At 62.0% G+C, this 13,752-nt stretch overlaps 2 protein-coding genes across 2 annotated transcripts in view; one reads left to right on the top strand and one right to left on the bottom strand.

The window, feature by feature from the left end:
- The first annotated feature begins 4,895 nt into the window (after positions 1-4,895).
- On the top strand, positions 4,896-7,794 carry HIC1 (HIC ZBTB transcriptional repressor 1). The gene is given in 8 exon segments (XM_030296760.1): positions 4,896-5,106; positions 5,463-5,858; positions 5,861-5,944; positions 5,947-6,032; positions 6,034-6,493; positions 6,496-7,399; positions 7,401-7,486; positions 7,489-7,794. Coding segments are annotated over 8 exon segments (2,175 nt in total). The 5' UTR covers positions 4,896-5,069; the 3' UTR covers positions 7,611-7,794.
- A 799-nt stretch (positions 7,795-8,593) lies between these two features.
- The window catches only part of SMG6 (SMG6 nonsense mediated mRNA decay factor), a 230,319-nt gene continuing 225,160 nt past the window's right edge, over positions 8,594-13,752 (bottom strand). The window contains exons 18-19 of the mRNA XM_030296755.2: positions 13,646-13,727; positions 8,594-10,427 (exon numbers count right to left, since the gene is read on the bottom strand). Of these exons, the coding sequence (XP_030152615.1) occupies positions 10,297-10,427; positions 13,646-13,727 (213 nt within the window). The 3' untranslated portion in view covers positions 8,594-10,296. The remainder of the gene's footprint in view (positions 10,428-13,645; positions 13,728-13,752) is intronic.

Genomic DNA, 13,752 nt, shown 5'->3' with positions numbered 1-13,752 from the left:
GGCGGCCCGGCTCAGCCGGCCGGGGGCAGCAAGGCTGAGTCACCGCGCTGCGGGGAGGGGGAGGAGGGGGCGCCTCGCCTGGGGCGTCAGCACCTTCGCCCCACTTTCTTGGGAGGATGGCGCAGGAGCCCCAGGAAATGTCGCGGGGACTCTGGGGTCCGTCCTCTCTTCGATGCTCCTCCGAAGTGGCTGCGTCTTCATCCGGGCGCGGGCAGGTTACTGCACGGGGTTCTGGGTACGCCTCCGGCCGGCTCCACCAGCTGCGTGGGGATCCTCGTCCCCCACCCTGCTCCCAACCCCACCCCGTAGGGGGCCTCCAACCTGCCGCCTGCCGGTCTCCTCATTGCCCTCCCGTCCGTGTCCGTACATCGGTCCATCGGTAGCCCGTCTGCCGGTCAGTCCCACTTACCTGTCGGGCCGCGTCGCGCCCGCTCCCGCTCGCCTCCTGCAGCCGGGCTGGCGCCGCCGCTTTTATAGGCGCGCGTAGTACTCGTGCGGCGGCTCATTCATGCGGCCGCGGCTCCTACACACTGACGCGCTGCAGACGTCAGCAGGGAATTTAGGAAACGGGAAGAGGGGCTATTTATAGTGGCAAGGCGGGGGGTTGGGGGGGGACCAAGGCGACGGGGAGCTGGGAGGGGGAGGAAGGCGCACGGAAGCAGGAACAGGGAGGGGGCGCCCGGGCCCCTGTGCCAGCCTACAAAGGGTTAACTTTCCGGAACTGCGGGCTGGGGGCCGGCTGGAGGATGGTGCAGGGAGGGCGCACGGTCCGTTACTCCTTTATTCACTCAGGGACACCTGGAGGTGCAATCCCACCTAGCGCCCTGCCTTCCGGGTAGCCCCCATTCCCACTCCTCAGTTCCTGAACCCGACGGCTCTGTGGCGTCGCAAGATGACCCTCGGCGGCGTTATACCCCGCATGGCCACTGCAGTGCCGTCACCTTGGGGCAGGAGGTACAGGAGAGGAAGCTACATCCGAGGAGGGGCTAAGGCAGCATGTAGAACTGTGGCGTCGGGGAGATGAGGGAAGAAGAGTGGAGGAGCCCAGGGCTTTCAGAAGCTTTTAGAAGGAGTCTGGGCCTAGAAAGGAAGGCCTATTGGGGGTGCGGGGGGGTTGTCCAGGTACCATTCGGGAGCTGGAGATCCCACAAAAGTTGAGGAAAGTGGCTTGGACCCCCCAGAAATTGAGCAAGGGGTTCCTCCGTGGGGGATCTGTGGGAAAGGTGGCAGAAGGGGGTGAGTGGAAGAGGAAGCCTCAGCAAATGGAGGGGAGGAAGGCAGGTTGGAGGTGTCAGTTTCAGAGCCTGGCCCCGAGCAGACCCCATTTAGGACCCATTTGTGGGCACTGGCAGAGCTCATATGAGGGTTATAATGAGTGAGGGAGACCAAGGGCTCAGCAGCTTGGAGGGCAGAGAGAGGTCTCCAGAGGGTGGAGGGGCAAGACCACTTCCCGGAGGAGTTAGAGTTTCTGGAGGTATGAGTTGACAGGAAGGGCCTATGCCATGTGGGGCAGAATTCCCCTGAACAAGAACAGGGAAATGTATGATCCTGGCTCCATCAGTTGAGGGAAGTTCTAAATGTTGGAGGGTGAATGTGTTCAGAGGGAGGAGATGGATTGGGGGCTGGGGGGGCAGTGCCAGGCTAGTAGGGTAGGTAAAAACTAGGGAGGGAGGGAAAGGTCAAAGACTGAAGAAGAGTGAAGGCCACAGGAAGACAGCAAAGCTAGTGGCAGGGCTGTAAGATCCTCCCATACAGATGTAAGGACAGCTTGAGGGTAGGGATGGAGCCAATGAGTTGACTTAGGGAGTGGGGATCCCTGGAGAGTGTTGAAGAAAATCAAAGACAGTGGGCACAATGGACACTGCACAAAGAGACACTGGGCTGAGGGGCTCCTTTTGGGGCTAGGGTCTGGTCCCCTCAAGATTACAGGAGAGGTCCTGCACAACCTTTGGAATCTAGCCTCCTGGAATCCCCGCCCCCCCCTTTTTTTTTTTTTTTTTTTTTTTGCCTCCAACCTTTGTCCCTGTGGTTCTCTTCTCCAGGACTGCCTTTCTACCTGGGGGGAGAACTCCTATTCATCCATCAAAGCCCATCTTTAAAGAGTGGTTTTCTGAGGAGCCTTTCTGCCTTTCTCCAGCACTCCATACACCTTTTTATTTTTCCCCCCCACCTCAGTGCAGAACACATCCATCCCTCGGCCAACATGTTGGGGGCCATCTCCCCTAGAGGCGGCAGCTCCGGAACCTACCGTTTTCATTCTTGGAAGCTCACTGCAACCCTAGCGAGGGGACCGTGGGGAGATGGAGGAGAGGACTGGAATAAAATGAATCCAGAACACGGAGTAGAAACAGGGTGAGGGCAGAGTCAGAACGCAGCGGGAGTCTTTAGGACCGGCGGGGACCATGGCCCCGAGGCCGTGAAGATGGCAGCGAGGGAAAGAGAGCCTCTGGGGGGCGCCCGAGACCTTAGTGTCTGTCAGGGACCGCGAGTGGCCGCGCCAGCGGCCCCTCAGTGAGTGACTCAGCTACTACCTCTGGCGGGGGCGTGGGGGTGGAGGACCGCGCGAGGGGCGGCAAGCGCGGCACCCACCCGCCCAGCGGCCCTAGGCGGTTGCTAAGCTCTCCAAGGCCTTAGAGAGACGCGATCTGGGCGAACCTCATCGGTTACTATGGTAACTCTGCGTCCCAGCCTCTCGCTCGCGACAGCTGAGAGAGGCGCAGCCAATCAGAAGCTGCAGGCGTTCTCCGGGACCCACTACCCACCCCCCCACCCCCCCGTGTGGGCAGGGGTCAGAAGGTGCGGGGAGGAGGCGTAGCAGGGGCCGTGGAGACCTGGCACTCACTTACAGGCCCGGTGCGGCGGCGGGGCCACGCGGGGCCACTTCCGGAGTAGCCGTGCGAGTGCCCACGCGCCAGTGCGGGATCTCTTCCCTCCCAGAAGGGGCATCACCTCAAGAACCGGCCTTCTCGGTGGGGTGCAGAACTTTGCCCGGGGATCCCCTGTTGCCGGCCCTGCTGTCACGTTTGGGGTTAGTGTTTGGAGACAAGTGCAAGCAGGTCCCTCAAAATGGCTCACACGGGAATCTAGGGGCTGGGGTCGATTCTGCGGGACCACCAAGAGGCGCTGTCCAGCTATTCCCAGTCGGATATCCTGGGGTCTCTCCAGAAACCTACAAGTTCAGGGGGACTGATTAGCTCTGCCCAGGCTCGTGGAGGGCCCTATGTGACGGCCCCTGAGTATCCCGAGAGCCAGGACTTGAACTTAAGAAGGGGGCTGGTGTGTGTTTGTGCCAACATGCGTGCCCGCAGGTGTCAGTGCCTGGAGAGGGTCTGGGTGCAAATAGGTTTATTCTGTCTGTGTATACCTAACTCATGTGGCTGAGTGAAGGTGGGTGTGTTGGGGGTGGGGTGGGTATAAATGGACAGTCCCATCCAGGAATGTGTCAGGAGAACCTCCGAAGATCTTGTCCACCTTCTTTTGTCTTAGGACTTCTATAACCGCGCCCTCCCCCCCCCCCCCCCCCCCCCCCCATCTACTGTCACCAGTGTCCCCTCCATGTGGGCAGGACTTCTCCAAGCCGAGGCAATGTACATGGGAGCGTTTAGCTCAAAACCCCGAGTTTGTGGGGGCTCTAAGTTCTGGAGCCTGGGTTCTCACGTGGGCACATATGGGGGTGAACCTGCGAGTAGACCTCATTCCCCGGTACAGCTTCGCAACCCAGGTGCACGGGAGGGAGGTGGCGGCTGTGTCGTGCAGAGCCTCGCACGGCCGCGAGGTGGCGCCATAGCTGCAGCAGCGCGAGCTGGCCCGGGCCGCTCCAGATAAGAGTGTGCGGAAAGCGCGGCGGGGCTGAGACGCGACCAGGACGCGGGGAGGACGGACCATCAGGACAGACCGACCGGGGGCCCGGCGGGCGGAGGGCAGCGCAGCGCAGCCACGTCCCCCCTGGATCCGCCGGCAGCCGGGCCCGGGGCTTCCGACATGCCCCCCAGGTGGGTCCTCAGACTCGGGACCGGGAGGGACAGGGGACCCGGACAGCCCGGTCCTCACGCGCTGGCCGCCTCGGGCGCATCCTCCGGCGCGGGCGCCCCAACGCGGCTGGCGTTCAGGACTCCGGGTGTCGCCCTTAGAGGACTCAGGACCGCCGGGCTGCTGCTCTGCGCCGGGTTCACGGCGGGGTCAGCGGCCCGGGCCCGACTCTGCCCGCACATGGGCTGGAGAGGCGAAGGGAAGGGAAGGGGAGCTGGCGGGCGGGGCTGGCAGGGGCGCTGCCCTGGCACAGCTCGGCGCCTGGCAGCGGGGCGGGTGGGGCGCCGGCTAGGAGCTGCCACCGCCACGGGGAGGGAAGCCGGGTCGGGCAGCGGCCGCAGGTAACGGGCCGCGAGGCCCTGCGGGCCAGGCGGGGAACAGGGTGGGCAGACGAACGAGCGGGCAGGGGAGTTCAGGGCTCGGCCCAGGCCCCAGGGCCGCCTGGCTGCCGAAATTGGGGGCCGAGAGGAAAAGCTGAGAGTCGAGGGACTGGGGCTGGCGCGCTTCTCCCGGCCTGTCTGAAGTTAGGAAACTTTTCCCCAAGTTTGGGGCGGCGGAGTTCCCGCGGAGAAGGGGCCGAAGGGAGCTGGGGAGGGAGGCGCGGGCCCGCGAATGCAGAGCTGAGGCCGAGGCCGGGGCCGGGACGCGGGTGGGGCGCAGGCCGGGGTCAGGGCCGCAGCCGGCTGTGCGCCGTGCCCGCCCGGGCGCTGCCCCCTCCCTCCCCTGGGAGCTGCGTGGCTCCCCCCTCCCCCCACCTGCTTCCTGCCTCAGCCTCCTGCCCCGATATAACGCCCTCCCCGCGCCGGGCCGGCCTTCGTGCTCTGCCCGCCACGGCAGCCTCTGCCTCCGCTCCCCGCGCCGCGGCCGCGCCCCGGCCCCAACTGAGGGCCTGACAGCCCCCAGGCAGGGCGGCGCCACGGCGGGCACCGCGCTCCCCTCCACTGGATCACTTCCCCCAGCTGGGGCAACTTCTCCCGAGGCGGGAGGCGCTTTTTACTCGGCTCCCTAATATCCCAGTTGGGCAAACTTCTCGGCCCTGAATGACTTTTCCTGAAGCGGACATTTTCCTCAAATCGGGTAACTGTCTCCGAAGGGGTCACTTCCCCCAAACAGTTTTCTCCTCGGAAGTCCCCAGGACCCAGCCCCTGGGCCCGGTGGCCTCCGGGCCTGGGCGTGCAGGCCAGTCTGGCCCCCTCTCCACGCCACTCTCCTACGCCTTCTTTGGTCCAGGCCACCGGCCCAGGCTTCCACACTAGGAGGCCGCCGATCCTCTGCTAGTGCCCAGGCCGCGGTGCTCTGCTCGATGCCCCTGCCTAGCTGAGGGGAAGGGGAAGGGGAAGTTGGTGGGGTGGGGGGTGGGGGGAAGTGCCCAGCTGGATACAGGCAGCGGGGGCTCCGTGAGGCTCTGACCCGGCTGCTGTGTGTCCCTGCAGGAGAGTGTGCTGGGCAGACGATGCTGGACACGATGGAGGCGCCGGGCCACTCGAGGCAGCTGCTGCTGCAGCTCAACAACCAGCGCACCAAGGGCTTCTTGTGCGACGTGATCATCGTGGTGCAGAACGCCCTCTTCCGCGCGCACAAGAACGTGCTGGCGGCCAGCAGCGCCTACCTCAAGTCCCTGGTGGTGCATGACAACCTGCTCAACCTGGACCATGACATGGTGAGCCCGGCGGTGTTCCGTCTGGTGCTGGACTTCATCTACACCGGCCGCCTGGCTGATGGCGCAGAGGCAGCGGCGGCAGCGGCCGTGGCCCCGGGGGCTGAGCCGAGCCTGGGCGCCGTGCTGGCCGCCGCCAGCTACCTGCAGATCCCCGACCTCGTGGCGTTGTGCAAAAGCGCCTCAAGCGCCACGGCAAGTACTGCCATCTGCGGGGCGGCGGGGGCGGCGGCGGCGGTTATGCACCCTACGGGAGGCCGGCCGTGGCCTTCGGGCCGCCACGCCCGTCATCCAGGCCTGCTACTCGTCCCCAGCCGGCCTCCGCCTCCACCCGCCCTCCGATCCTTCCTTTCGTCCCTATGCCTGCATTGAACACTCACTGTCTCATTCTTACGCCTCTGTTCCCCTGCCCTTCCTCTCTCTCTTCTCTCCTTATCTCCTCTTCTCCCCTCTCTTCTTCCTTCCTTCCAAAAAGCCCGCCGGGCTCCGCGCCTCCAGAGCGGCCGCCGGGCGAGCGCGAACTGCCCCCCGCGCCCAGACAGTCCTCCCAGCGCCGGCCCCCAGCCTACAAAGAGCCACCGCTCGCCCTGCCACCGCTGCCGCCGCTGCCCTTCCAGAAGCTGGAGGAGGCTGTACCGCCTCCGGACCCGTTCCGTGGCGCGGCGGCAGCCCGGGACCCGAGCCCCCGGCCGCCCCGACGGACCCAGCCTTCCTATCGCTGGATGAAGCACGAGCCAGGCCTGGGCAGCTACGGCGACGAGCTGGGCCGGGAGCGCGGCTCCCCCAGCGAGCGCTGCGAGGAGCGCGGCGGGACCCGGCCGCTTCGCCCGGGGTACCCCCACTGGGCCTGGCGCCGCCGCGCTACCAGGCAGCTTTGGACGGGCCAGGCGCGGGCGGCGACGGCGACGACTACAAGAGCAGCAGCGAGGAGACGGGCAGCAGCGAGGACCCCAGCCCGCCCGGCGGCCACCTCGAGGGCTACCCATGCCCGCACCTGGCCTATGGCGAGCCTGAGAGCTTCGGTGACAACCTGTACGTGTGCATTCCGTGCGGCAAGGGCTTCCCCAGCTCGGAGCAGCTGAATGCGCACGTGGAAGCTCACGTGGAGGAGGAGGAAGCGCTGTACGGCAGGGCCGAGGCGGCTGAGGTAGCGGCGGGGGCCGCCGGCTTGGGGCCCCCTTTTGGAGGCAGTGGGGACAAGGTCGCTGGGGCTCCGGGCGGCCTGGGCGAGCTGCTGCGGCCTTACCGCTGCGCGTCGTGCGACAAGAGCTACAAGGACCCGGCCACGCTGCGACAGCACGAGAAGACGCACTGGCTGACCCGGCCCTATCCGTGCACTATCTGCGGGAAGAAGTTCACGCAGCGCGGGACCATGACGCGCCACATGCGCAGCCACCTGGGCCTCAAACCCTTCGCGTGCGACGCGTGCGGCATGCGCTTCACGCGCCAGTACCGCCTGACAGAGCACATGCGCATCCACTCGGGCGAGAAGCCCTACGAGTGCCAGGTGTGCGGCGGCAAGTTCGCACAGCAACGCAACCTCATCAGCCACATGAAAATGCACGCCGTGGGTGGCGCGGCAGGCGCAGCCGGGGCGCTGGCGGGTCTGGGGGGGCTACCCGGCGTCCCCGGCCCCGACGGCAAGGGCAAGCTCGACTTTCCCGAGGGCGTCTTTGCTGTGGCCCGCCTCACGGCCGAACAGCTGAGCCTGAAGCCAGGACAAGGCAGCCGCGGCCGAGCTGCTGGCGCAGACCACGCACTTCCTGCACGACCCCAAGGTGGCGCTGGAGAGCCTCTACCCCTGGCTAAGTTCACCGCGGAGCTGGGCCTCAGCCCCGACAAGGCGGCCGAGGTGCTGAGCCAGGGAGCGCACCTGGCCGCCGGACCCGACGGCCGGACCATCGACCGTTTTTCCCCGACCTAGAGCGCCTCATGCCGGCCCGACTTGCCGCCGCCGCGTGGCCCCGGCCCGTGGCCCCAGGGAGCGGCGGCGGCAGCCGCGAGCAGGCACACCGCGCCGGACAACTGTAGTAGCAGCGGCAGCGTCGCCGCGGTGGCGGCGGCCCCACCTGGCCTCACTGCTTTGTGCCTTAGCCCGGGGGTTGGGGTGGGGGGTGAAACCCCGGGACGGGGGTGGGATGGGGGAAGGGAGATTTATATTTTTGATATCAGCTTTGACCAAAGGAGACCCCCGGCCCTTCTCCGCCTCTTCCTGTGGTTCGTTGGCCCCCTCCCCTGGCTCCGCGCTGCTCTTGGAGGGAGGGGTGTCACTGATGGGGCGCTCCCAGCCCTACCTCCGGCCCTTGCGACCACACCCATTCTCACTGTGAATCTCCCTGCTGGGGTCGGAGCGTCGGGCAGAGTTGGGGAGTGGGGAGGGGACTGAGCCGGCCGGAGGGCCCCCCCTCCGCCCCCCCGCTCCCGCCCGCCCCGGGACTGATAATGTGAAGTTCCTCATTTTGCACAAGTGGCACTAGCCCCAGGGCCAACCCTTCCCTCCCTCTGGAGTCCGAGGGCTGAGACAGCCCTGGCCTACCGGTCTCCCACTCCCGCGGTGTCCTCCGCCCTCCCCTGGGGCCCCGGACCATATTTATTGCATGCGCCCCGGGCGGCCCCCCACCTCGAGCCCAGGCTGGGCTGGGCTGGAACGTGGTCTCTTTAGCTCCCTCCTCCCCAGTTTGTATATTTCCTACCTTGTACACAGGCTCTTCCAGAGCCGCTTCCATTTTCTATACTCGAACCAAACAGCAATAAAGCAGTAACCAAGGACCCTGGACCCCGCTCCTCTCTTCTGCCCTGCACAAGGACCTGGGTGGGTGGAGGGGCCAGACACACCCTCTACAGGTGCAGAGAGAACTTGCGCCTTCTTCCCTCCCCGATCCCAGAGACAGATGGGCAAGAGGTCAGGCATGTTCATAACTAAAAATTTATTAAGGGAAACAAAATCAGTGCTGCAAATGGGGCAGAAAGGAGAGACAGGTCTCCCACCCACCCAGTCATTGGCCTTCATCCAGGGGAGAGGATCTCAAAGGAGAGGCCAGGACCCTGTACCCCAAAGAGTCCGTCTTCTGAGGCTCTGGGGCACTCATCCCCCTGAACCACTGGTGGCTCTCCTGCACAGTACCCCCTTATTCAGGTATAATCTTGGGGCCTCAGGGAGGGTACAGCTTCATTCCCATCCTCTGGCCAGGCTGTACAGTCCAGACAGGGAGCTTTGGGGGATTTCCCCTCTGGTCCCATCAAAATTTACTCCTGGCTCCTCCTCAAGGCCCTGTCTTCCTCCAAGTTCCTCTCATCCCTGTCCCTGGCTTGGGAGAACCCATTCCCAGTAGGAAGCCTCTCGAGTGAGGCTTTGGACACAGGTGCCAGCTTAAGAGGCAACAAAAACCTCAAAGGCCAAAAGGCCCCTGTGTCAAGTTCTTCTAGGGCAAAGCTAGAAAGGGTGAAAACTCCAGGCTTGGCAATGCCCCTCTCAGGCACTGGCCCATCCTACCCTCAGGCGGTGCTGCAGGAGCCTGGAAGTTTCTCAGAGCGCAGGGGCCTGAGAAAGGTTTGGGCAGGAACACTTTATTAGGGTCCTGCCACAGAGAAGGAAGAGGTATCAGAGGAGGTACCAGAGGAGGAAGATTCAGAGTGGGAACCCCCATGGCAAGGACCTGAGGTGAAGAACTTGAGGGGATCAGGGAGGTGAGAGGCATCACCAGAAAAGGAAGGGGGGCAAGGGGAGGATTCAGGAGAGAGAGAGAGAGAGAGAGAAAGAGAGGGAGAGAGAGGGAGAACGGGGGGGGGGGGGGAGGGACTGAGAAAAGTCTGAAGAAACTTCATGAAATGGGAACTAGAACAAAAGGAAGGCCAATGAGGGAGAGGAGCAGGCAAAGGCCACCCAGGAAGCATGAGCCTGAGACCATATGTCCCCTCCCTCTAGACCCATGACCATCCAAGGGGAAACGAGTGGCAAAGTGTAACGGACTCAGACGGATAAGGACAGGAAGCAGCAGGATGGATGGTGTTTGGGGGTAGGGGTAGGAAAGGTGGGGCCTAGGGCTGCTGTTTGGGATCTAGTGTCCAGAACCCAACCTGGGTCCCTAGGGGAATCCAGGCCTCCGAGAAGAGACACACACCCTGGGCACTCTCTTCATGGCATGACCAAAGCCTCTTGGGACACATTCAGGACAGGGGTTCTGAAGATTGAAGGGACCCATCATTTCGCCTGCACCTGATGGAAATGCAACCCCTACCCTATCTCCAGCTGAGAAAGTGTCTGAGTCCCTGTGCTGAGAAGGCCTTCCCCCAGCCCTTGAACTAGACAGGGGGGGAGAAAGGCTGAGACCATGGGTGGCCTATCTGGCTCACCCACCTGCTGTCACTGCAGCCAGCCACCTCCCTGCTAAATCTTGGCAGCCCAGGAGGGTCCCAGCAGCTTCCGCCCGACCCTCAGGAGGGGCTCTGTGAGGAGCAGCTCCCCCACAGCACGGCCACGGCGTGGGTTGGAAGAGGATGGTTTATTGTCTGGGTGGATTGGTGGCTCAGGCACGTGGGCATCTTCGTTGCTACACTGGCGCCTGGTGGCCTCTCAGGAATGGTTCCGGGGGGACCCCGATGCGGCCCTCTCAGCCCACCTGGGCCCACGTGAGGAAGGCCGGGATGTCCCGCACAGGCACATTCCTCGTCAGTGCCTTCACACGCAGGTTGCGGTCATCCGTCAACAGCACCACCTCCCGCAGTAGCCGGATTGGCTCCTCTGTAGGCAGGAGAGAGCAGAAGGACTTCAATGAGGGCAGGAGGCAGAGGCACAGGCTGCCTCTCCTCTCTCTGGAGGTTGGGGTGGGGGGCGGGGGGATGTGGTCCCGTAGGGGTCAGGGACGGTCATTTCCTGGCCCTTCTGTAAGTCTTTCCCTCACGCAATCGGCTGAGGGTACCCCTCCCCTATCGGCTTAGAGAGGACCATGCTGGGCCAGTGCTGGCCTTGTGCTTCAGACCCCCGCCTCCAGCACAGGGCTGTGTTGCCTCCTGCCTAGAGATCTGCCTGAGCCACTGGCCTCCACAGACCCTTCTCCCAGGATGCTGAACTGAAGGGGTAGAAGGAGTCCCTTTCCTTCTACTCCTTCTGACTGTATGGCTGGTCCTGGACTCACAATTACTACTCTCTTTTTGCACATCCTCTCCCTCCAAGGCTAGCGGGCCAATGCTTTACGTATTAAGAGGTAGAAAGCTCAAGATGGAATCCACGGTGTATCCAGGCTCCCAGATGTGAGAAGAGGGGTTAGTTTAGGGGAGCTCTAAGGAAAGGAGGGCCAGGGTCCCTGGCAGAGCCGCGGCTAAGGTGGCCCTGAACTAGAGTCCAATGATTTCCTCCATTACATGAAAGTAATCCACGTAAATGGTGAGAACCTTGAACAGTAGAGAAGAGGACAAAGGAAAGGAAAAGTCACAGTCATCCATCCAGCTGTCTCCCTTCATGTGTCTCTGTCTTGCTCCCGAGGGCTCGATCTGTGCGTGCTTTCGGATTTCTTTATGCACATGTGAGTACGTATACTTGTTACATAAGCTTTTTTCCTACATTATAATCATACTAGCCATATTTACTTTATTCAAATTTTACATATTTTAAAGCTCTTTCTATATCAGCACAGGCAGCCTTTGTTCTTTTTAGATGACCTCTTAGCAAGATGTCTTCCACTACCTCTCTTCCCCTAATTTCCTAACCTCTTAATGTACTGGGGAGATTCAACCAGGGCCAAGTACCCACACAAGTGACATCCCCACCCCTGGGCAGGCCGCTTGGTGGCAGGCCCACCCCTCAGTCCCAGGCTGGGTATTTCCTGACGGAGGTCCGGCAGACAGTGAGGCACAGGAAATGTCCTGCGGGGCTTGCTGACTGCAGGGGGCTGGCGGGGCTGGGCAATCGCAAATGTCCAGGTCAGACCTGAACGGTTTCAGGCTTGCCAGCTCCAGGCAGGGAGGCTGAGAACTGGCCGTCAGCCTGGGAGGAGTTTGGGGGAAGAGGGAGGGAGAGGCTGAGGACGCTGGTGAGCAGAGGGGAGAGGTGGAAGGAGGAGGGGTGGGGAGCAGAGGGGAGAGGTGGAAGGAGGAGGGGTGGGAGGTGAGGGGCTGCGGTGGGCAGATGGGGAGAGGATGGCCGCCTGAGCAGAGAGCAGAGGGGAGGCCTGGAGCTGGAGCTCAACTGCCTGGGCCTGGGCCCTCTGGCGTGGTGGTGCTGGCCTGTGCTAATGTGGGGTTCCCAGCTGGCTGCTCAAGGCAGCCCCACCGCTCCTGCCCTGGGGCTCGGACCAAGAGAGTCCCAGACCTTAGGTCAGTTGACTAAGGCCCTGCGTTGCTGGCAGGGGTCTGCAGGGGTTTCTGTGGATACTTTCAGACATTTTTAACAATAAACATCCTCTGTTTTGACACTGGTAACTTCACTTTGTTAGAAACCAGAGACTGTCATCTTGTCAGGCCCCATCCGCCATAATCCACATGATTTTAAAATTCAACATCGTTTACACATAAACATTTAGTGACGGTTTCTCTGTGAATCTGACAAGTTAATCTGCTAAGAATTCACACTGACAAATGGGGTTTGATTACACTAGCCGTTGCTGATGTAATTCTGATAGGGGCGGTCCCCAGGATGGCAATGGGTTCCTGTAGGCTGTTTAGGGTGAAGTGTGTGTGGGGGGTGGAGAGACTAGTAGGGTGAAAGCCAAAATTTGTCTCTGCTGAGAAAGAAACAGCTCTGAGGCTGGGTGGGGCCGCAGCAGTATCTGAACTACACTTCCCAACAAGGCCTGCAGTCCTGCCTACCTCTCTCTCAGAAGGTGCCCCTCTAGGAAGCTGCCTGGGAGCAGAACACAAGCTCCCCTGTTTGGTTCAGCCAGGACTCCTTTTTATCACTTCACTGCTCCAGGTCTGGCTCTGAGGGCCAGAATGTACAAGCCACATGGCAGGACCCCTCTGAACAGCACCTGTGGGTTCATTCCCAGCCCCTGGTGCAGAGACTCGGGTAGAAGCAGCAGGGGAGAAGACAGTGCCCCGACTAGTCTGGAAGCCAGGGTAGGAAACTGAGCAGGGAAGGGAGATGAGCAAACAACGGCTAAAGGAAAAGGACAGGATGTAGTTACCTATACATAGACAGAGACCAAGTGGTAAGAATGACCAAGTATGTACACGACACGGAGCTAGGACATCCTAGGAGGAAACATCAGACCCCTGGAAGCCAGGAGCAGAAAACACCTGAGCCTTGCTGACTCCGAGGGGCCATGCAGGAAAGCATTCTGGGTTGAGAATGAGGTGCTCAAGCCCCTGGAAAAGCATCCCAAGGTGGGTCTTTGGGCCAAAGACAGGACTCCAGTCACCAAAGAGGTCTTGAAAATTGGGCTGAGGGCTCAGTCCTCAAGCTGTCACCTGCCCCCAAAGTGTGATGGCATAGGACACCGAGACAGGAAGAGAAGGCCCACTACTCACTAGGGAAGTACCTCCGTCACCGGCCTGACAGAGGGCAAACATTCAGGGATGAACTGAGAGTGTGAACACGGCCAAGAAAAGGGAGGTGGGCCCCAGGGACCACTGGGGGCTGTCCTCTCAGAGCTGCAGAGGGCTGGGCTCAGGAGACCATGGCCAGAATAAGCTACACTGAATCATAAAGACATTCTTGCTGTCAGAGAACTCACTGAGGACCCAAGAAAGGAAATGGATCCATGCCGAGTGGGAAAGCTCCCTGCCTAGAGCCTTGCTTCCTGGGCTAGGTCCACCCCTAGTTGGCCCAGGGTCCACCGGGGAGTGGGGGAAGCTGTGACAGGGAAGTTGGATTTCCAGAGTCTGGCCTCAGGCTTGCATCAAACCTGACCTCTGATTTATCAAACTTCCCAGGCCAGAGTTGGTGGTGGAGGAACCCTTTCCTAGGGCTGAGGATGGTAGGGCATGGGGGTGGATGATCCTGAGGCAGAGGCAAAGCTGTACCTTTGTTGGTGGGCATGAAGTCCTTAGCCTTGTCTTTGCAGTAGTGGAGGCAGCAGGAGAGGATCAGGTCATCGTTGTTACCCTGGAGGAAGAAAGTGTGAGAAGGG

This window comes from Lynx canadensis, chromosome E1, assembly GCF_007474595.2.
Source record: "Lynx canadensis isolate LIC74 chromosome E1, mLynCan4.pri.v2, whole genome shotgun sequence".
NCBI lineage: Eukaryota > Metazoa > Chordata > Mammalia > Carnivora > Felidae > Lynx > Lynx canadensis.
Note: the sequence above shows the minus strand (reverse complement) of the source record. Positions and strands in the feature narration are given on the sequence as shown.